Below are 19,789 nucleotides of genomic sequence, written 5' to 3' on the forward strand. Positions count from 1 at the left end.
ATTTTTGGAACACTGCAAAGTAAAATAGTTAGGGAAGATGGAAATAAAAATATGTATGTACATGCTGCAACAGAAATTGAAGTAAAAAGTTCAGAGGAAGCATTTGATGTGTTTCAACGTGATCAACGAAAAAGAAGAGTTGCACATACTGCGCATAAAGTTCCAGATTATCTCTTAGGCTTCTTGTCCTTTGGAACCTTGGTAACATCATCTGGATTTTCGGCTGCATCTTTTACACGTTTGGCTCGAATTCCCACTAATCTAGCATCAGCTCTGGCCTTGCGGAGCGTCACATATGCAGAGAACTTCTTTTCTTCTGCAGAAATGACACGAGCTCTAGCTTTAGCTGGAGCTTGGTGTCTTACAGGCATAATTTCCTCTCTAACTTGAGTTGCCAATTTCATCTCCTCCTCAGTGGCGTCCCCTTTCTTAGGCTATTTTCATAAAAGGCATTACTATGAAGTTTTTTTCTTCGCTGACTAGAGTTTCTTATGTTACACTTACCTTTTTGTCATTTAATGGGAATAGAATCAACTTTGATTTGTATTCCTTCAGTCTTTGAGCATTTGTTTGCAAACATTCAACAGATTTGTTACGCCTTCTAGGATCTACTGCAATTCCAATAGTTCTAGCAAATCTTTTATTTAAACCAGTAGCCTTCAATTCTTCCAATGTAAAGCCTTTACCAGCCCTAACTTTTGTGTGATAACGAAATGTTGGGCAATGAACGACAGGTCTCAATAGCTTAACAGGTCTTGAAATTTAGTGCGAATACCAATAAAATTAATTTACTCAAATAATATCAAAGGAAATACTATATATACTTAAGAAAAAATATTATTGAAATATTATTAGTCTAATAAATATGTATTCTTTACCTTGGAGCAACTGCACGAGCTTTCTTCACACGATTTTGTTTGCGCCTGTATTTTCTGGCTGGTTGATTGAACCAGGTTTTAACAAATCTCTGCCAATCTTTATGGAAGTGCCCATTAGGGATCATATTATTTCTCTTGCCCATAGTTGAACTAAACTTAAGGACAAAACTTATAAATTCTATAAATAATAACTTTAAAAAACATGTAACTAAAGATCCTGTTACAAGAGGTTACAAATAATAATACTACTACACTAAGTATAAATAAAAGATTTGATTTTTTTAGTAAATAAAATTTGTATAATTCATAAGTATTATTTTAGAAGATTTATTGGATAGTTTGTACAATAATTGCGTATATTTAAAAGGGATTTAATAATTGTCGATTAAACATATGAGGGAGGCTTAACCTCCCCGGTAATGTCAAAAAATTTCTTTACTTCGTATACTATAAAATCACATGTATATTATTCGATCACAATTAAAAACATAAATAGTAATGTTTTTTCATTGCTCTGCAAGATATTAGTTCAGGATGTTTAGTTTTTTTAATGGATTCCAAATTGAAAATAGTACTCACGAAGTTGTTTATACAGCGCAAACCGGAAAAAGAATCAACTACACGAAGCGGAAGCTTTAGCTTTCAACAAAGTAAAGTACACTTGTTACAGTTAGAAATGTTGTATTGTATTATATAATAGTTATAATAATGGTAATTGTAATTTATTAATAATATTAATAAATATCATCTCACTTAAGTGACACTTTTATTACAAAAACTACGGTGCAGGATGTATTTTCTTTAAAGTAGTTGAAAAATATGGCAACTTGCACGGTATATGAGTTGAATACTGCACGTTCATAATTTTAGAAATATCAGACAATAAAACGTAAAAATGAAGATTACAGAATTATTTTATAGAAAGCATGTTTTATACTGTAAGAATAATATGCTTTTTAGAAGTGTTATTAACCGATACGCTTCGACCGGTATAAACAAATTTTCTGTATGTTTTCTATTTTGTAAATAAATGTACTTTGATGTTGATAGATTTACTTGGTAACTGCATTTTCAGAGTGCAATAATTACAAGTGAAATAAAGAAAGACATAGAAAAATATTGGAGAGATAAAATTAATTTATACAGTTATGATGATACAGATGATACAAGAAAAAGATTTTATGTATTATCAATGTTTCCATACCCTTCTGGGATACTTCATATGGGACATGTTAGAGTGTATACTATAAGCGATACTATTGCTAGATTTTATAGAATGAGAGGTGAACTATTTTGAATTAAAATTATTAAGTACCTTACGTAACAACTAATGTTTAATGAATTATATGATATTTCATTGATTTTCAGTATTTAATTGTTTTTAAGATATAATGTCCTTCATCCAATGGGATGGGATGCATTTGGTTTACCTGCAGAAGCTGATGCAATGCTGGACAGACAAAATGAACTTCACGCTGGGCTTATGATACAGAAAGGTGGAAAATCAGGCAAATTGTAAGCACTAGAATAATATATTTTATATAATATATTAATTAATTGTTCCTATATTAATACATAATGATTTTGTTAGGCGTAAACCAGAGAGTGATGGTGATAGTAATCCCATGATAATTCATGACATTGACAAATAGATCAAGACAATGTTTATGCTGTGTTTGTTACTTATGTAGAAATATATAATAATAGTGTGTATGATTTACTAGAAGACGAGGACATTAAATCCAGGTATAATGATTTACTTATTTTTAATAAAAGTATAAAATATGTTTATTCTTAAATGGTGTATTAATACAATAAGTTATACAACAATTTTTGGAACACTGCAAAGTAAAATAGTTAGGGAAGATGGAAATAAAAATATGTATGTACATGCTGCAACAGAAATTGAAGTAAAAAGTTCAGAGGAAGCATTTGAAGTGTTTCAACGTGATCAACGAAAAAGAAGAGTTGCACATACTGCGCATAAAGTTCCAGATTATCTCTTAGGCTTCTTGTCCTTTGGAACCTTGGTAACATCATCTGGATTTTCGGCTGCATCTTTTACACGTTTGGCTCGAATTCCCACTAATCTAGCATCAGCTCTGGCCTTGCGGAGCGTCACATATGCAGAGAACTTCTTTTCTTCTGCAGAAATGACACGAGCTCTAGCTTTAGCTGGAGCTTGGTGTCTTACAGGCATAATTTCCTCTCTAACTTGAGTTGCCAATTTCATCTCCTCCTCAGTGGCGTCCCCTTTCTTAGGCTATTTTCATAAAAGGCATTACTATGAAGTTTTTTTCTTCGCTGACTAGAGTTTCTTATGTTACACTTACCTTTTTGTCATTTAATGGGAATAGAATCAACTTAGATTTGTATTCCTTCAGTCTTTGAGCATTTGTTTGCAAACATTCAACAGATTTGTTACGCCTTCTAGGATCTACTGCAATTCCAATAGTTCTAGCAAATCTTTTATTTAAACCAGTAGCCTTCAATTCTTCCAATGTAAAGCCTTTACCAGCCCTAACTTTTGTGTGATAACGAAATGTTGGGCAATGAACGACAGGTCTCAATAGCTTAACAGGTCTTGAAATTTAGTGCGAATACCAATAAAATTAATTTACTCAAATAATATCAAAGGAAATACTATATATACTTAAGAAAAAATATTATTGAAATATTATTAGTCTAATAAATATGTATTCTTTACCTTGGAGCAACTGCACGAGCTTTCTTCACACGATTTTGTTTGCGCCTGTATTTTCTGGCTGGTTGATTGAACCAGGTTTTAACAAATCTCTGCCAATCTTTATGGAAGTGCCCATTAGGGATCATATTATTTCTCTTGCCCATAGTTGAACTAAACTTAAGGACAAAACTTATAAATTCTATAAATAATAACTTTAAAAAACATGTAACTAAAGATCCTGTTACAAGAGGTTACAAATAATAATACTACTACACTAAGTATAAATAAAAGATTTGATTTTTTTAGTAAATAAAATTTGTATAATTCATAAGTATTATTTTAGAAGATTTATTGGATAGTTTGTACAATAATTGCGTATATTTAAAAGGGATTTAATAATTGTCGATTAAACATATGAGGGAGGCTTAACCTCCCCGGCAATGTCAAAAAATTTCTTTACTTCGTATACTATAAAATCACATGTATATTATTCGATCACAATTAAAAACATAAATAGTAATGTTTTTTCATTGCTCTGCAAGATATTAGTTCAGGATGTTTAGTTTTTTTAATGGATTCCAAATTGAAAATAGTACTCACGAAGTTGTTTATACAGCGCAAACCGGAAAAAGAATCAACTACACGAAGCGGAAGCTTTAGCTTTCAACAAAGTAAAGTACACTTGTTACAGTTAGAAATGTTGTATTGTATTATATAATAGTTATAATAATGGTAATTGTAATTTATTAATAATATTAATAAATATCATCTCACTTAAGTGACACTTTTATTACAAAAACTACGGTGCAGGATGTATTTTCTTTAAAGTAGTTGAAAAATATGGCAACTTGCACGGTATATGAGTTGAATACTGCACGTTCATAATTTTAGAAATATCAGACAATAAAACGTAAAAATGAAGATTACAGAATTATTTTATAGAAAGCATGTTTTATACTGTAAGAATAATATGCTTTTTAGAAGTGTTATTAACCGATACGCTTCGACCGGTATAAACAAATTTTCTGTATGTTTTCTATTTTGTAAATAAATGTACTTTGATGTTGATAGATTTACTTGGTAACTGCATTTTCAGAGTGCAATAATTACAAGTGAAATAAAGAAAGACATAGAAAAATATTGGAGAGATAAAATTAATTTATACAGTTATGATGATACAGATGATACAAGAAAAAGATTTTATGTATTATCAATGTTTCCATACCCTTCTGGGATACTTCATATGGGACATGTTAGAGTGTATACTATAAGCGATACTATTGCTAGATTTTATAGAATGAGAGGTGAACTATTTTGAATTAAAATTATTAAGTACCTTACGTAACAACTAATGTTTAATGAATTATTTGATATTTCATTGATTTTCAGTATTTAATTGTTTTTAGGATATAATGTCCTTCATCCAATGGGATGGGATGCATTTGGTTTACCTGCAGAAGCTGATGCAATGCTGGACAGACAAAATGAACTTCACGCTGGGCTTATGATACAGAAAGGTGGAAAATCAGGCAAATTGTAAGCACTAGAATAATATATTTTATATAATATATTAATTAATTGTTCCTATATTAATACATAATGATTTTGTTAGGCGTAAACCAGAGAGTGATGGTGATAGTAATCCCATGATAATTCATGACATTGACAAATAGATCAAGACAATGTTTATGCTGTGTTTGTTACTTATGTAGAAATATATAATAATAGTGTGTATGATTTACTAGAAGACGAGGACATTAAATCCAGGTATAATGATTTACTTATTTTTAATAAAAGTATAAAATATGTTTATTCTTAAATGGTGTATTAATACAATAAGTTATACAACAATTTTTGGAACACTGCAAAGTAAAATAGTTAGGGAAGATGGAAATAAAAATATGTATGTACATGCTGCAACAGAAATTGAAGTAAAAAGTTCAGAGGAAGCATTTGAAGTGTTTCAACGTGATCAACGAAAAAGAAGAGTTGCACATACTGCGCATAAAGTTCCAGATTATCTCTTAGGCTTCTTGTCCTTTGGAACCTTGGTAACATCATCTGGATTTTCGGCTGCATCTTTTACACGTTTGGCTCGAATTCCCACTAATCTAGCATCAGCTCTGGCCTTGCGGAGCGTCACATATGCAGAGAACTTCTTTTCTTCTGCAGAAATGACACGAGCTCTAGCTTTAGCTGGAGCTTGGTGTCTTACAGGCATAATTTCCTCTCTAACTTGAGTTGCCAATTTCATCTCCTCCTCAGTGGCGTCCCCTTTCTTAGGCTATTTTCATAAAAGGCATTACTATGAAGTTTTTTTCTTCGCTGACTAGAGTTTCTTATGTTACACTTACCTTTTTGTCATTTAATGGGAATAGAATCAACTTTGATTTGTATTCCTTCAGTCTTTGAGCATTTGTTTGCAAACATTCAACAGATTTGTTACGCCTTCTAGGATCTACTGCAATTCCAATAGTTCTAGCAAATCTTTTATTTAAACCAGTAGCCTTCAATTCTTCCAATGTAAAGCCTTTACCAGCCCTAACTTTTGTGTGATAACGAAATGTTGGGCAATGAACGACAGGTCTCAATAGCTTAACAGGTCTTGAAATTTAGTGCGAATACCAATAAAATTAATTTACTCAAATAATATCAAAGGAAATACTATATATACTTAAGAAAAAATATTATTGAAATATTATTAGTCTAATAAATATGTATTCTTTACCTTGGAGCAACTGCACGAGCTTTCTTCACACGATTTTGTTTGCGCCTGTATTTTCTGGCTGGTTGATTGAACCAGGTTTTAACAAATCTCTGCCAATCTTTATGGAAGTGCCCATTAGGGATCATATTATTTCTCTTGCCCATAGTTGAACTAAACTTAAGGACAAAACTTATAAATTCTATAAATAATAACTTTAAAAAACATGTAACTAAAGATCCTGTTACAAGAGGTTACAAATAATAATACTACTACACTAAGTATAAATAAAAGATTTGATTTTTTTAGTAAATAAAATTTGTATAATTCATAAGTATTATTTTAGAAGATTTATTGGATAGTTTGTACAATAATTGCGTATATTTAAAAGGGATTTAATAATTGTCGATTAAACATATGAGGGAGGCTTAACCTCCCCGGCAATGTCAAAAAATTTCTTTACTTCGTATACTATAAAATCACATGTATATTATTCGATCACAATTAAAAACATAAATAGTAATGTTTTTTCATTGCTCTGCAAGATATTAGTTCAGGATGTTTAGTTTTTTTAATGGATTCCAAATTGAAAATAGTACTCACGAAGTTGTTTATACAGCGCAAACCGGAAAAAGAATCAACTACACGAAGCGGAAGCTTTAGCTTTCAACAAAGTAAAGTACACTTGTTACAGTTAGAAATGTTGTATTGTATTATATAATAGTTATAATAATGGTAATTGTAATTTATTAATAATATTAATAAATATCATCTCACTTAAGTGACACTTTTATTACAAAAACTACGGTGCAGGATGTATTTTCTTTAAAGTAGTTGAAAAATATGGCAACTTGCACGGTATATGAGTTGAATACTGCACGTTCATAATTTTAGAAATATCAGACAATAAAACGTAAAAATGAAGATTACAGAATTATTTTATAGAAAGCATGTTTTATACTGTAAGAATAATATGCTTTTTAGAAGTGTTATTAACCGATACGCTTCGACCGGTATAAACAAATTTTCTGTATGTTTTCTATTTTGTAAATAAATGTACTTTGATGTTGATAGATTTACTTGGTAACTGCATTTTCAGAGTGCAATAATTACAAGTGAAATAAAGAAAGACATAGAAAAATATTGGAGAGATAAAATTAATTTATACAGTTATGATGATACAGATGATACAAGAAAAAGATTTTATGTATTATCAATGTTTCCATACCCTTCTGGGATACTTCATATGGGACATGTTAGAGTGTATACTATAAGCGATACTATTGCTAGATTTTATAGAATGAGAGGTGAACTATTTTGAATTAAAATTATTAAGTACCTTACGTAACAACTAATGTTTAATGAATTATATGATATTTCATTGATTTTCAGTATTTAATTGTTTTTAAGATATAATGTCCTTCATCCAATGGGATGGGATGCATTTGGTTTACCTGCAGAAGCTGATGCAATGCTGGACAGACAAAATGAACTTCACGCTGGGCTTATGATACAGAAAGGTGGAAAATCAGGCAAATTGTAAGCACTAGAATAATATATTTTATATAATATATTAATTAATTGTTCCTATATTAATACATAATGATTTTGTTAGGCGTAAACCAGAGAGTGATGGTGATAGTAATCCCATGATAATTCATGACATTGACAAATAGATCAAGACAATGTTTATGCTGTGTTTGTTACTTATGTAGAAATATATAATAATAGTGTGTATGATTTACTAGAAGACGAGGACATTAAATCCAGGTATAATGATTTACTTATTTTTAATAAAAGTATAAAATATGTTTATTCTTAAATGGTGTATTAATACAATAAGTTATACAACAATTTTTGGAACACTGCAAAGTAAAATAGTTAGGGAAGATGGAAATAAAAATATGTATGTACATGCTGCAACAGAAATTGAAGTAAAAAGTTCAGAGGAAGCATTTGAAGTGTTTCAACGTGATCAACGAAAAAGAAGAGTTGCACATACTGCGCATAAAGTTCCAGATTATCTCTTAGGCTTCTTGTCCTTTGGAACCTTGGTAACATCATCTGGATTTTCGGCTGCATCTTTTACACGTTTGGCTCGAATTCCCACTAATCTAGCATCAGCTCTGGCCTTGCGGAGCGTCACATATGCAGAGAACTTCTTTTCTTCTGCAGAAATGACACGAGCTCTAGCTTTAGCTGGAGCTTGGTGTCTTACAGGCATAATTTCCTCTCTAACTTGAGTTGCCAATTTCATCTCCTCCTCAGTGGCGTCCCCTTTCTTAGGCTATTTTCATAAAAGGCATTACTATGAAGTTTTTTTCTTCGCTGACTAGAGTTTCTTATGTTACACTTACCTTTTTGTCATTTAATGGGAATAGAATCAACTTTGATTTGTATTCCTTCAGTCTTTGAGCATTTGTTTGCAAACATTCAACAGATTTGTTACGCCTTCTAGGATCTACTGCAATTCCAATAGTTCTAGCAAATCTTTTATTTAAACCAGTAGCCTTCAATTCTTCCAATGTAAAGCCTTTACCAGCCCTAACTTTTGTGTGATAACGAAATGTTGGGCAATGAACGACAGGTCTCAATAGCTTAACAGGTCTTGAAATTTAGTGCGAATACCAATAAAATTAATTTACTCAAATAATATCAAAGGAAATACTATATATACTTAAGAAAAAATATTATTGAAATATTATTAGTCTAATAAATATGTATTCTTTACCTTGGAGCAACTGCACGAGCTTTCTTCACACGATTTTGTTTGCGCCTGTATTTTCTGGCTGGTTGATTGAACCAGGTTTTAACAAATCTCTGCCAATCTTTATGGAAGTGCCCATTAGGGATCATATTATTTCTCTTGCCCATAGTTGAACTAAACTTAAGGACAAAACTTATAAATTCTATAAATAATAACTTTAAAAAACATGTAACTAAAGATCCTGTTACAAGAGGTTACAAATAATAATACTACTACACTAAGTATAAATAAAAGATTTGATTTTTTTAGTAAATAAAATTTGTATAATTCATAAGTATTATTTTAGAAGATTTATTGGATAGTTTGTACAATAATTGCGTATATTTAAAAGGGATTTAATAATTGTCGATTAAACATATGAGGGAGGCTTAACCTCCCCGGCAATGTCAAAAAATTTCTTTACTTCGTATACTATAAAATCACATGTATATTATTCGATCACAATTAAAAACATAAATAGTAATGTTTTTTCATTGCTCTGCAAGATATTAGTTCAGGATGTTTAGTTTTTTTAATGGATTCCAAATTGAAAATAGTACTCACGAAGTTGTTTATACAGCGCAAACCGGAAAAAGAATCAACTACACGAAGCGGAAGCTTTAGCTTTCAACAAAGTAAAGTACACTTGTTACAGTTAGAAATGTTGTATTGTATTATATAATAGTTATAATAATGGTAATTGTAATTTATTAATAATATTAATAAATATCATCTCACTTAAGTGACACTTTTATTACAAAAACTACGGTGCAGGATGTATTTTCTTTAAAGTAGTTGAAAAATATGGCAACTTGCACGGTATATGAGTTGAATACTGCACGTTCATAATTTTAGAAATATCAGACAATAAAACGTAAAAATGAAGATTACAGAATTATTTTATAGAAAGCATGTTTTATACTGTAAGAATAATATGCTTTTTAGAAGTGTTATTAACCGATACGCTTCGACCGGTATAAACAAATTTTCTGTATGTTTTCTATTTTGTAAATAAATGTACTTTGATGTTGATAGATTTACTTGGTAACTGCATTTTCAGAGTGCAATAATTACAAGTGAAATAAAGAAAGACATAGAAAAATATTGGAGAGATAAAATTAATTTATACAGTTATGATGATACAGATGATACAAGAAAAAGATTTTATGTATTATCAATGTTTCCATACCCTTCTGGGATACTTCATATGGGACATGTTAGAGTGTATACTATAAGCGATACTATTGCTAGATTTTATAGAATGAGAGGTGAACTATTTTGAATTAAAATTATTAAGTACCTTACGTAACAACTAATGTTTAATGAATTATTTGATATTTCATTGATTTTCAGTATTTAATTGTTTTTAGGATATAATGTCCTTCATCCAATGGGATGGGATGCATTTGGTTTACCTGCAGAAGCTGATGCAATGCTGGACAGACAAAATGAACTTCACGCTGGGCTTATGATACAGAAAGGTGGAAAATCAGGCAAATTGTAAGCACTAGAATAATATATTTTATATAATATATTAATTAATTGTTCCTATATTAATACATAATGATTTTGTTAGGCGTAAACCAGAGAGTGATGGTGATAGTAATCCCATGATAATTCATGACATTGACAAATAGATCAAGACAATGTTTATGCTGTGTTTGTTACTTATGTAGAAATATATAATAATAGTGTGTATGATTTACTAGAAGACGAGGACATTAAATCCAGGTATAATGATTTACTTATTTTTAATAAAAGTATAAAATATGTTTATTCTTAAATGGTGTATTAATACAATAAGTTATACAACAATTTTTGGAACACTGCAAAGTAAAATAGTTAGGGAAGATGGAAATAAAAATATGTATGTACATGCTGCAACAGAAATTGAAGTAAAAAGTTCAGAGGAAGCATTTGATGTGTTTCAACGTGATCAACGAAAAAGAAGAGTTGCACATACTGCGCATAAAGTTCCAGATTATCTCTTAGGCTTCTTGTCCTTTGGAACCTTGGTAACATCATCTGGATTTTCGGCTGCATCTTTTACACGTTTGGCTCGAATTCCCACTAATCTAGCATCAGCTCTGGCCTTGCGGAGCGTCACATATGCAGAGAACTTCTTTTCTTCTGCAGAAATGACACGAGCTCTAGCTTTAGCTGGAGCTTGGTGTCTTACAGGCATAATTTCCTCTCTAACTTGAGTTGCCAATTTCATCTCCTCCTCAGTGGCGTCCCCTTTCTTAGGCTATTTTCATAAAAGGCATTACTATGAAGTTTTTTTCTTCGCTGACTAGAGTTTCTTATGTTACACTTACCTTTTTGTCATTTAATGGGAATAGAATCAACTTTGATTTGTATTCCTTCAGTCTTTGAGCATTTGTTTGCAAACATTCAACAGATTTGTTACGCCTTCTAGGATCTACTGCAATTCCAATAGTTCTAGCAAATCTTTTATTTAAACCAGTAGCCTTCAATTCTTCCAATGTAAAGCCTTTACCAGCCCTAACTTTTGTGTGATAACGAAATGTTGGGCAATGAACGACAGGTCTCAATAGCTTAACAGGTCTTGAAATTTAGTGCGAATACCAATAAAATTAATTTACTCAAATAATATCAAAGGAAATACTATATATACTTAAGAAAAAATATTATTGAAATATTATTAGTCTAATAAATATGTATTCTTTACCTTGGAGCAACTGCACGAGCTTTCTTCACACGATTTTGTTTGCGCCTGTATTTTCTGGCTGGTTGATTGAACCAGGTTTTAACAAATCTCTGCCAATCTTTATGGAAGTGCCCATTAGGGATCATATTATTTCTCTTGCCCATAGTTGAACTAAACTTAAGGACAAAACTTATAAATTCTATAAATAATAACTTTAAAAAACATGTAACTAAAGATCCTGTTACAAGAGGTTACAAATAATAATACTACTACACTAAGTATAAATAAAAGATTTGATTTTTTTAGTAAATAAAATTTGTATAATTCATAAGTATTATTTTAGAAGATTTATTGGATAGTTTGTACAATAATTGCGTATATTTAAAAGGGATTTAATAATTGTCGATTAAACATATGAGGGAGGCTTAACCTCCCCGGCAATGTCAAAAAATTTCTTTACTTCGTATACTATAAAATCACATGTATATTATTCGATCACAATTAAAAACATAAATAGTAATGTTTTTTCATTGCTCTGCAAGATATTAGTTCAGGATGTTTAGTTTTTTTAATGGATTCCAAATTGAAAATAGTACTCACGAAGTTGTTTATACAGCGCAAACCGGAAAAAGAATCAACTACACGAAGCGGAAGCTTTAGCTTTCAACAAAGTAAAGTACACTTGTTACAGTTAGAAATGTTGTATTGTATTATATAATAGTTATAATAATGGTAATTGTAATTTATTAATAATATTAATAAATATCATCTCACTTAAGTGACACTTTTATTACAAAAACTACGGTGCAGGATGTATTTTCTTTAAAGTAGTTGAAAAATATGGCAACTTGCACGGTATATGAGTTGAATACTGCACGTTCATAATTTTAGAAATATCAGACAATAAAACGTAAAAATGAAGATTACAGAATTATTTTATAGAAAGCATGTTTTATACTGTAAGAATAATATGCTTTTTAGAAGTGTTATTAACCGATACGCTTCGACCGGTATAAACAAATTTTCTGTATGTTTTCTATTTTGTAAATAAATGTACTTTGATGTTGATAGATTTACTTGGTAACTGCATTTTCAGAGTGCAATAATTACAAGTGAAATAAAGAAAGACATAGAAAAATATTGGAGAGATAAAATTAATTTATACAGTTATGATGATACAGATGATACAAGAAAAAGATTTTATGTATTATCAATGTTTCCATACCCTTCTGGGATACTTCATATGGGACATGTTAGAGTGTATACTATAAGCGATACTATTGCTAGATTTTATAGAATGAGAGGTGAACTATTTTGAATTAAAATTATTAAGTACCTTACGTAACAACTAATGTTTAATGAATTATTTGATATTTCATTGATTTTCAGTATTTAATTGTTTTTAGGATATAATGTCCTTCATCCAATGGGATGGGATGCATTTGGTTTACCTGCAGAAGCTGATGCAATGCTGGACAGACAAAATGAACTTCACGCTGGGCTTATGATACAGAAAGGTGGAAAATCAGGCAAATTGTAAGCACTAGAATAATATATTTTATATAATATATTAATTAATTGTTCCTATATTAATACATAATGATTTTGTTAGGCGTAAACCAGAGAGTGATGGTGATAGTAATCCCATGATAATTCATGACATTGACAAATAGATCAAGACAATGTTTATGCTGTGTTTGTTACTTATGTAGAAATATATAATAATAGTGTGTATGATTTACTAGAAGACGAGGACATTAAATCCAGGTATAATGATTTACTTATTTTTAATAAAAGTATAAAATATGTTTATTCTTAAATGGTGTATTAATACAATAAGTTATACAACAATTTTTGGAACACTGCAAAGTAAAATAGTTAGGGAAGATGGAAATAAAAATATGTATGTACATGCTGCAACAGAAATTGAAGTAAAAAGTTCAGAGGAAGCATTTGATGTGTTTCAACGTGATCAACGAAAAAGAAGAGTTGCACATACTGCGCATAAAGTTCCAGATTATCTCTTAGGCTTCTTGTCCTTTGGAACCTTGGTAACATCATCTGGATTTTCGGCTGCATCTTTTACACGTTTGGCTCGAATTCCCACTAATCTAGCATCAGCTCTGGCCTTGCGGAGCGTCACATATGCAGAGAACTTCTTTTCTTCTGCAGAAATGACACGAGCTCTAGCTTTAGCTGGAGCTTGGTGTCTTACAGGCATAATTTCCTCTCTAACTTGAGTTGCCAATTTCATCTCCTCCTCAGTGGCGTCCCCTTTCTTAGGCTATTTTCATAAAAGGCATTACTATGAAGTTTTTTTCTTCGCTGACTAGAGTTTCTTATGTTACACTTACCTTTTTGTCATTTAATGGGAATAGAATCAACTTTGATTTGTATTCCTTCAGTCTTTGAGCATTTGTTTGCAAACATTCAACAGATTTGTTACGCCTTCTAGGATCTACTGCAATTCCAATAGTTCTAGCAAATCTTTTATTTAAACCAGTAGCCTTCAATTCTTCCAATGTAAAGCCTTTACCAGCCCTAACTTTTGTGTGATAACGAAATGTTGGGCAATGAACGACAGGTCTCAATAGCTTAACAGGTCTTGAAATTTAGTGCGAATACCAATAAAATTAATTTACTCAAATAATATCAAAGGAAATACTATATATACTTAAGAAAAAATATTATTGAAATATTATTAGTCTAATAAATATGTATTCTTTACCTTGGAGCAACTGCACGAGCTTTCTTCACACGATTTTGTTTGCGCCTGTATTTTCTGGCTGGTTGATTGAACCAGGTTTTAACAAATCTCTGCCAATCTTTATGGAAGTGCCCATTAGGGATCATATTATTTCTCTTGCCCATAGTTGAACTAAACTTAAGGACAAAACTTATAAATTCTATAAATAATAACTTTAAAAAACATGTAACTAAAGATCCTGTTACAAGAGGTTACAAATAATAATACTACTACACTAAGTATAAATAAAAGATTTGATTTTTTTAGTAAATAAAATTTGTATAATTCATAAGTATTATTTTAGAAGATTTATTGGATAGTTTGTACAATAATTGCGTATATTTAAAAGGGATTTAATAATTGTCGATTAAACATATGAGGGAGGCTTAACCTCCCCGGCAATGTCAAAAAATTTCTTTACTTCGTATACTATAAAATCACATGTATATTATTCGATCACAATTAAAAACATAAATAGTAATGTTTTTTCATTGCTCTGCAAGATATTAGTTCAGGATGTTTAGTTTTTTTAATGGATTCCAAATTGAAAATAGTACTCACGAAGTTGTTTATACAGCGCAAACCGGAAAAAGAATCAACTACACGAAGCGGAAGCTTTAGCTTTCAACAAAGTAAAGTACACTTGTTACAGTTAGAAATGTTGTATTGTATTATATAATAGTTATAATAATGGTAATTGTAATTTATTAATAATATTAATAAATATCATCTCACTTAAGTGACACTTTTATTACAAAAACTACGGTGCAGGATGTATTTTCTTTAAAGTAGTTGAAAAATATGGCAACTTGCACGGTATATGAGTTGAATACTGCACGTTCATAATTTTAGAAATATCAGACAATAAAACGTAAAAATGAAGATTACAGAATTATTTTATAGAAAGCATGTTTTATACTGTAAGAATAATATGCTTTTTAGAAGTGTTATTAACCGATACGCTTCGACCGGTATAAACAAATTTTCTGTATGTTTTCTATTTTGTAAATAAATGTACTTTGATGTTGATAGATTTACTTGGTAACTGCATTTTCAGAGTGCAATAATTACAAGTGAAATAAAGAAAGACATAGAAAAATATTGGAGAGATAAAATTAATTTATACAGTTATGATGATACAGATGATACAAGAAAAAGATTTTATGTATTATCAATGTTTCCATACCCTTCTGGGATACTTCATATGGGACATGTTAGAGTGTATACTATAAGCGATACTATTGCTAGATTTTATAGAATGAGAGGTGAACTATTTTGAATTAAAATTATTAAGTACCTTACGTAACAACTAATGTTTAATGAATTATTTGATATTTCATTGATTTTCAGTATTTAATTGTTTTTAGGATATAATGTCCTTCATCCAATGGGATGGGATGCATTTGGTTTACCTGCAGAAAATGCTGCAATTGAAAAATGTGTTGACCCAGCTATATGGACATATGATAATATTAAAGTTATGAAAAATCAATTGAATTTAATGAATTGTTCCTTTGATTGGGACAAAGAATTTGCCACATGTGATCCTGAATACTATAGATGGACGCAAGAATTATTTTTGAAATTATTTGAAAGTGGTTTAGTTTACAGAAAAGAAACCTTTGTTAATTGGGATCCAATTGATGAAACTGTATTAGCAGAGGAACAAGTTGATGCAAATAATTGTTCTTGGAGATCAGGTGCTAAAGTAGAAAAAAGGTTGTTAAATCAATGGTTTATTAGAAGTACGGCATTTGCTAAGTAAGTGTAATAGAACAAGTTCTCGAAGAATAATAAATGCGTATATATAATTTTCATTTATTAATTTTTCAGATCATTACTTGAAGGTTTAGATGATCCAACATTGAAAGAATGGAAAGACATTAAAAAAATACAACAGCATTGGATTGGTGAATGTAATGGCACTAGTTTTGAATTGCAGTTGATAGGAAATATTCCAAATTATCCAAAAACAATAAATGTTTGGACTAACTGGCCAGAGTTCATCGAGTATGCCAAGTTCATTGTAATATCTCCAAGCAGCTTATTAAATAGATCAGAATATTGTCGAGATGTAACTAGTGGAATTAAAATCATGGATGCCAAAGTACTAAATCCATTTAATGGAAATGAATTACCAATATTCATAACAGACAAACTTATATTTCAAGATTTTAGAGACACTCATATTGGCATACCTTCTGCTTCAGCAGATGATTATCAATTTTCTGAAATGGTTGGGATTGAATTTGAGAGACATTCAGTAAATAGTTATGAAGGGCAACAACGTAAACTATCAGACATATTATTTAAAGCAAGAAAATGGAAAATAGGTGGATATCCTGTTAGTCCAAGACTGCAAGATTGGTTAATATCTAGACAAAGATATTGGGGTACACCAATCCCGATTGTTCATTGTACAAATTGTGGTATTCAACCGGTACCTCGTGATCAACTTCCTGTAATTTTACCAAATACAATGTTTTCATCTTCAAGTAAAAAATCTACGTTGCACGATAGTAAAGATTGGCTAAATACTACTTGCCCTAAATGTGGAACCCAAGCAATTAGAGAATCAGATACAATGGACACATTTGTAGATAGTTCATGGTATTATTTGAGATATATTGATCCAAAGAATACTAAAGAAATGTTTGCTGTTGACAAAGTAAAAAAAATGTTTCCTATTGATCTTTACATAGGAGGAAAAGAACATGGTATATACATATTATTTAAAGTGTTTGTAGATATAAATTACATGCATTGACAAAAGTGGGAATAATAATTTAATTTCAGCTGTGTTACATTTATATTATGCAAGATTTATAAGTCACTTTCTACATTCAGAAGGATATTTACCTAGTAAAGAACCATTTAAGCAGTTGCTTGTGCAGGGTATGGTACTTGGTAAAACATATCAAGTACCTAGTACAGGAAAATATTTAAAAGCAAATGAGGTAGAAGAAACTGCAGGAGAATATGTGGAAAAAAATACCAAAGAACCAGTAATTGTCTCTTGGGAAAAAATGTCTAAGTCGAAGCACAATGGTGTTGATCCTATTGAATTTTTAGACAAATATGGAATCGATACAACTAGGCTTTTTATATTAGCTGATCATTCACCAACCTCGAATAAACTTTGGAAATGTGACAGTAAGTTTTTTCATAGTAAAAATTTGATTAACCATTATATAAATAATAACATATACATTAATAAAATTAGCTATGCCTGGAATACTAAATTGGCAACATCGTATGTGGAAAATGGTAACAAATTTTATAAACTATCGCAATAACGTAAGTCTAGAAGAATTTCAAACAGAACCTACTGATCCCAAATTTACGGAAGATGAATTATATATGTTTGACAGTCGAAATTATTTTTTAAAGACTGTAACTTATAATATAATAAAGACTCAACAATTAAGTGTTGCAATATCAAGAATGCAAGGACTCACAAATAGGTATGTTTAACTAATTTGTCTAGCATCGATCATTCAAATGTTTCTAGAATTCTATTAACTACCATTTATCTACACATTAAGTTTATGCAAAGTATCTATGGAATGTATGAAAAAAGGCCGTGAATACGAACGTGCATTAGCAGTTCAAATCATAATGCTTACACCATTTGCTCCACATTTTGCTTCCGAATTATGGGCTGCATTTTCTATGGCCAAACATCTCTTTATAAGCGAATATGAAGTAAAACTGGATAAAGATGTTACAGAACAAACGTGGCCAGAAATAGATATGGATTATAAAATGACATTAGAAGTTAAAGTAAGTTTAATTATTTATTATTTCACTAACATTATACAGAAATTTATATAAAAATGTATATACATAAATTATTTTATTTCTTATGTTTTGCAATATTTATTACTTAATAAGATGAACAATCATTAAATACCCATTTTTTTTAAATTTTCATAGTTAAATGCTACGAATAATACTATATAAACATATTATTTACTACATTGCTTTTTATATTAATAGATAAATGGTGCGCCATGTACAAAAATCAAAATACCCAAGTCTGAAATGGATAAATTGTCACTTGAAATGGCTCTTGGTTTAATAGAGAATAACCCAGATGTCCAGAAACGATTAAGAAAGCACAAGATCGTTGAATCTAAACTTCTTTTAGGGGCAAGCTATGATTCAAAAATGTTAATTACAACAAAAAAACGTTTAGAGACTGTGTCAACATAATACTACAGAGAAGAAAAGTAAAAAACAAATTTATGAATACTAAAACATTATTTGCATCAAAAGTAAAATATTGAAAGAATTATACCAAGAAAATTAATTGGGTAAACGAACATCTTGTTTTTATACTACTTAAGATTAAATTAAGTTAATACAAGCAAATAATAATTTAAGATAGAAATCAAACGATGATTAATAATGCTTCTTACCCAATATCATATTCTCCTGCATATTCATTATGTGGTATTGTTTCTAAAAATTTAATATAATCATGTGGTAATTTACTCTCATATGCACCTTTTAATATTGTTTCTCTGCAAGAATATTAGAAGAGAACAAAACAAATAATATAACATGTGAGTATATAACAAAATATATATAAAATAGTCAAGTTAAATATTACGTACAAATATAACGGTGAAGGTAATCTATTTTTTGGTAATAAATGCAATTTTAGATGTTTATCTGGATTGTTGCATTGTTGATATACTCTGCACTTGACTACTTTACCAGAAGGTGTTTCTACATCAACCATTAAAGGCAAATATAACTTATCTGCTACGCCTTCTTGATTGTCTAATGTACACAGGTTGCACTCATCTAATTCCCAAATTGCTCCCCATACAACATAATTTTCTGTTGCTACTATTGTTGCAGAGCATCCACCCCATCTCTTTGAATATGTTATGAAATCTAATCTGAAATTCTGATATAATTAAATATTTGCAAGAAACATAAGAATGAGTAATTCATTTTACAACATATTGAAAGTAAACAGCCAAATTTTTACATAAAAGACACTTAAGACTGAAGCAATTAATAAGATATGCGAAATAATAAATTGTGTCGTGTATTTTTCTTAGAATAAAACAAAGTATTCACTTCAATTTACCTTTAGAAAACCGATATCCTTTCGTACTGCAGTTGGATTATTAATATGTATTCTTTTCGTCAACATATTGCTTCCGTATGCAAAGTATAAAAATTTATTTGACATTTTATTGATAAAATTATAAAATTTCCTACAAACACTTTATTGGTTATCGGAATTTGTTGACTAGGTTAAAATATCGTTCGTTATCAATACTGAATTCTCTTCAATGTTTGCTAATGACAAAGCATTATACATCTACATGATTCTGATAT

General features: G+C 30.1%; 9 protein-coding genes across 9 annotated transcripts; 2 read left to right on the forward strand and 7 right to left on the reverse strand.

Moving 5' to 3' along the window:
* Positions 1 to 138: 138 nt before the first annotated feature.
* Positions 139 to 1,058, reverse strand: LOC143423631 (large ribosomal subunit protein eL13-like). The gene is made up of 3 exons (XM_076895118.1): positions 879 to 1,058; positions 505 to 754; positions 139 to 434 (listed from the first exon to the last, which is right to left on the reverse strand). The coding sequence occupies exons 1-3, from the start codon at positions 1,019 to 1,021 to the stop codon at positions 168 to 170; spliced, it is 660 nt and encodes a 219-aa protein (XP_076751233.1). The 5' UTR covers positions 1,022 to 1,058; the 3' UTR covers positions 139 to 167.
* Positions 1,059 to 2,845: 1,787 nt separating this feature from the next.
* LOC143423731 (large ribosomal subunit protein eL13-like) lies at positions 2,846 to 3,767 on the reverse strand. Its single transcript, XM_076895254.1, has 3 exons — positions 3,586 to 3,767; positions 3,212 to 3,461; positions 2,846 to 3,141 (listed from the first exon to the last, which is right to left on the reverse strand). Exons 1-3 carry the CDS (start codon positions 3,726 to 3,728, stop codon positions 2,875 to 2,877), a joined length of 660 nt encoding a protein of 219 aa, XP_076751369.1. The 5' UTR covers positions 3,729 to 3,767; the 3' UTR covers positions 2,846 to 2,874.
* Positions 3,768 to 5,552: 1,785 nt separating this feature from the next.
* On the reverse strand, positions 5,553 to 6,472 carry LOC143423700 (large ribosomal subunit protein eL13-like). Its single transcript, XM_076895208.1, has 3 exons — positions 6,293 to 6,472; positions 5,919 to 6,168; positions 5,553 to 5,848 (listed from the first exon to the last, which is right to left on the reverse strand). The coding sequence occupies exons 1-3, from the start codon at positions 6,433 to 6,435 to the stop codon at positions 5,582 to 5,584; spliced, it is 660 nt and encodes a 219-aa protein (XP_076751323.1). The 5' UTR covers positions 6,436 to 6,472; the 3' UTR covers positions 5,553 to 5,581.
* A 1,788-nt stretch (positions 6,473 to 8,260) lies between these two features.
* On the reverse strand, positions 8,261 to 9,178 carry LOC143423709 (large ribosomal subunit protein eL13-like). The gene is made up of 3 exons (XM_076895216.1): positions 9,000 to 9,178; positions 8,626 to 8,875; positions 8,261 to 8,555 (listed from the first exon to the last, which is right to left on the reverse strand). Exons 1-3 carry the CDS (start codon positions 9,140 to 9,142, stop codon positions 8,289 to 8,291), a joined length of 660 nt encoding a protein of 219 aa, XP_076751331.1. The 5' UTR covers positions 9,143 to 9,178; the 3' UTR covers positions 8,261 to 8,288.
* Positions 9,179 to 10,966: 1,788 nt separating this feature from the next.
* Positions 10,967 to 11,885, reverse strand: LOC143423702 (large ribosomal subunit protein eL13-like). Its single transcript, XM_076895209.1, has 3 exons — positions 11,707 to 11,885; positions 11,333 to 11,582; positions 10,967 to 11,262 (listed from the first exon to the last, which is right to left on the reverse strand). Exons 1-3 carry the CDS (start codon positions 11,847 to 11,849, stop codon positions 10,996 to 10,998), a joined length of 660 nt encoding a protein of 219 aa, XP_076751324.1. The 5' UTR covers positions 11,850 to 11,885; the 3' UTR covers positions 10,967 to 10,995.
* Positions 11,886 to 12,572: 687 nt separating this feature from the next.
* Positions 12,573 to 13,444, forward strand: LOC143423883 (leucine--tRNA ligase, mitochondrial-like). The gene is made up of 4 exons (XM_076895507.1): positions 12,573 to 12,712; positions 12,782 to 12,989; positions 13,092 to 13,221; positions 13,298 to 13,444. Exons 1-4 carry the CDS (start codon positions 12,602 to 12,604, stop codon positions 13,356 to 13,358), a joined length of 510 nt encoding a protein of 169 aa, XP_076751622.1. The 5' UTR covers positions 12,573 to 12,601; the 3' UTR covers positions 13,359 to 13,444.
* Positions 13,445 to 13,673: 229 nt separating this feature from the next.
* Positions 13,674 to 14,593, reverse strand: LOC143423880 (large ribosomal subunit protein eL13-like). Its single transcript, XM_076895502.1, has 3 exons — positions 14,414 to 14,593; positions 14,040 to 14,289; positions 13,674 to 13,969 (listed from the first exon to the last, which is right to left on the reverse strand). The coding sequence occupies exons 1-3, from the start codon at positions 14,554 to 14,556 to the stop codon at positions 13,703 to 13,705; spliced, it is 660 nt and encodes a 219-aa protein (XP_076751617.1). The 5' UTR covers positions 14,557 to 14,593; the 3' UTR covers positions 13,674 to 13,702.
* A 686-nt stretch (positions 14,594 to 15,279) lies between these two features.
* On the forward strand, positions 15,280 to 18,840 carry LOC143423878 (leucine--tRNA ligase, mitochondrial-like). The gene is made up of 8 exons (XM_076895500.1): positions 15,280 to 15,419; positions 15,489 to 15,696; positions 15,799 to 16,192; positions 16,265 to 17,148; positions 17,228 to 17,584; positions 17,655 to 17,895; positions 17,977 to 18,214; positions 18,431 to 18,840. Exons 1-8 carry the CDS (start codon positions 15,309 to 15,311, stop codon positions 18,644 to 18,646), a joined length of 2,649 nt encoding a protein of 882 aa, XP_076751615.1. The 5' UTR covers positions 15,280 to 15,308; the 3' UTR covers positions 18,647 to 18,840.
* Positions 18,450 to 19,762, reverse strand: LOC143423882 (gamma-glutamylcyclotransferase). Its single transcript, XM_076895506.1, has 4 exons — positions 19,536 to 19,762; positions 19,051 to 19,349; positions 18,853 to 18,957; positions 18,450 to 18,588 (listed from the first exon to the last, which is right to left on the reverse strand). Exons 1-4 carry the CDS (start codon positions 19,638 to 19,640, stop codon positions 18,567 to 18,569), a joined length of 531 nt encoding a protein of 176 aa, XP_076751621.1. The 5' UTR covers positions 19,641 to 19,762; the 3' UTR covers positions 18,450 to 18,566.
* Positions 19,763 to 19,789: the final 27 nt, after the last annotated feature.

This window comes from Xylocopa sonorina, chromosome 5 (genome assembly GCF_050948175.1).
Source record: "Xylocopa sonorina isolate GNS202 chromosome 5, iyXylSono1_principal, whole genome shotgun sequence".
NCBI lineage: Eukaryota > Metazoa > Arthropoda > Insecta > Hymenoptera > Apidae > Xylocopa > Xylocopa sonorina.

Coding starts and splice junctions, on each gene's coding strand:
- LOC143423631 (XM_076895118.1), bottom strand. CDS start 1,021: ATGGGCAAGAGAAATAATATGATCCCTAATGGGCACTTCCATAAAGAT. Junction 755..878: donor GCTCGTGCAGTTGCTCCAAG/GTAAAGAATACA, acceptor CTAAATTTCAAG/ACCTGTTAAGCTATTGAGAC. Junction 435..504: donor TCCCATTAAATGACAAAAAG/GTAAGTGTAACA, acceptor TTATGAAAATAG/CCTAAGAAAGGGGACGCCAC.
- LOC143423700 (XM_076895208.1), bottom strand. CDS start 6,435: ATGGGCAAGAGAAATAATATGATCCCTAATGGGCACTTCCATAAAGAT. Junction 6,169..6,292: donor GCTCGTGCAGTTGCTCCAAG/GTAAAGAATACA, acceptor CTAAATTTCAAG/ACCTGTTAAGCTATTGAGAC. Junction 5,849..5,918: donor TCCCATTAAATGACAAAAAG/GTAAGTGTAACA, acceptor TTATGAAAATAG/CCTAAGAAAGGGGACGCCAC.
- LOC143423731 (XM_076895254.1), bottom strand. CDS start 3,728: ATGGGCAAGAGAAATAATATGATCCCTAATGGGCACTTCCATAAAGAT. Junction 3,462..3,585: donor GCTCGTGCAGTTGCTCCAAG/GTAAAGAATACA, acceptor CTAAATTTCAAG/ACCTGTTAAGCTATTGAGAC. Junction 3,142..3,211: donor TCCCATTAAATGACAAAAAG/GTAAGTGTAACA, acceptor TTATGAAAATAG/CCTAAGAAAGGGGACGCCAC.
- LOC143423709 (XM_076895216.1), bottom strand. CDS start 9,142: ATGGGCAAGAGAAATAATATGATCCCTAATGGGCACTTCCATAAAGAT. Junction 8,876..8,999: donor GCTCGTGCAGTTGCTCCAAG/GTAAAGAATACA, acceptor CTAAATTTCAAG/ACCTGTTAAGCTATTGAGAC. Junction 8,556..8,625: donor TCCCATTAAATGACAAAAAG/GTAAGTGTAACA, acceptor TTATGAAAATAG/CCTAAGAAAGGGGACGCCAC.
- LOC143423882 (XM_076895506.1), bottom strand. CDS start 19,640: ATGTCAAATAAATTTTTATACTTTGCATACGGAAGCAATATGTTGACG. Junction 18,958..19,050: donor TTACCTTCACCGTTATATTT/GTACGTAATATT, acceptor ATATTCTTGCAG/AGAAACAATATTAAAAGGTG. Junction 18,589..18,852: donor GCAGGAGAATATGATATTGG/GTAAGAAGCATT, acceptor TTTGAATCATAG/CTTGCCCCTAAAAGAAGTTT.
- LOC143423878 (XM_076895500.1), top strand. CDS start 15,309: ATGAAGATTACAGAATTATTTTATAGAAAGCATGTTTTATACTGTAAG. Junction 15,420..15,488: donor CCGGTATAAACAAATTTTCT/GTATGTTTTCTA, acceptor CTGCATTTTCAG/AGTGCAATAATTACAAGTGA. Junction 15,697..15,798: donor TAGATTTTATAGAATGAGAG/GTGAACTATTTT, acceptor AATTGTTTTTAG/GATATAATGTCCTTCATCCA.
- LOC143423883 (XM_076895507.1), top strand. CDS start 12,602: ATGAAGATTACAGAATTATTTTATAGAAAGCATGTTTTATACTGTAAG. Junction 12,990..13,091: donor TAGATTTTATAGAATGAGAG/GTGAACTATTTT, acceptor AATTGTTTTTAG/GATATAATGTCCTTCATCCA. Junction 13,222..13,297: donor GGTGGAAAATCAGGCAAATT/GTAAGCACTAGA, acceptor TGATTTTGTTAG/GCGTAAACCAGAGAGTGATG.
- LOC143423702 (XM_076895209.1), bottom strand. CDS start 11,849: ATGGGCAAGAGAAATAATATGATCCCTAATGGGCACTTCCATAAAGAT. Junction 11,583..11,706: donor GCTCGTGCAGTTGCTCCAAG/GTAAAGAATACA, acceptor CTAAATTTCAAG/ACCTGTTAAGCTATTGAGAC. Junction 11,263..11,332: donor TCCCATTAAATGACAAAAAG/GTAAGTGTAACA, acceptor TTATGAAAATAG/CCTAAGAAAGGGGACGCCAC.
- LOC143423880 (XM_076895502.1), bottom strand. CDS start 14,556: ATGGGCAAGAGAAATAATATGATCCCTAATGGGCACTTCCATAAAGAT. Junction 14,290..14,413: donor GCTCGTGCAGTTGCTCCAAG/GTAAAGAATACA, acceptor CTAAATTTCAAG/ACCTGTTAAGCTATTGAGAC. Junction 13,970..14,039: donor TCCCATTAAATGACAAAAAG/GTAAGTGTAACA, acceptor TTATGAAAATAG/CCTAAGAAAGGGGACGCCAC.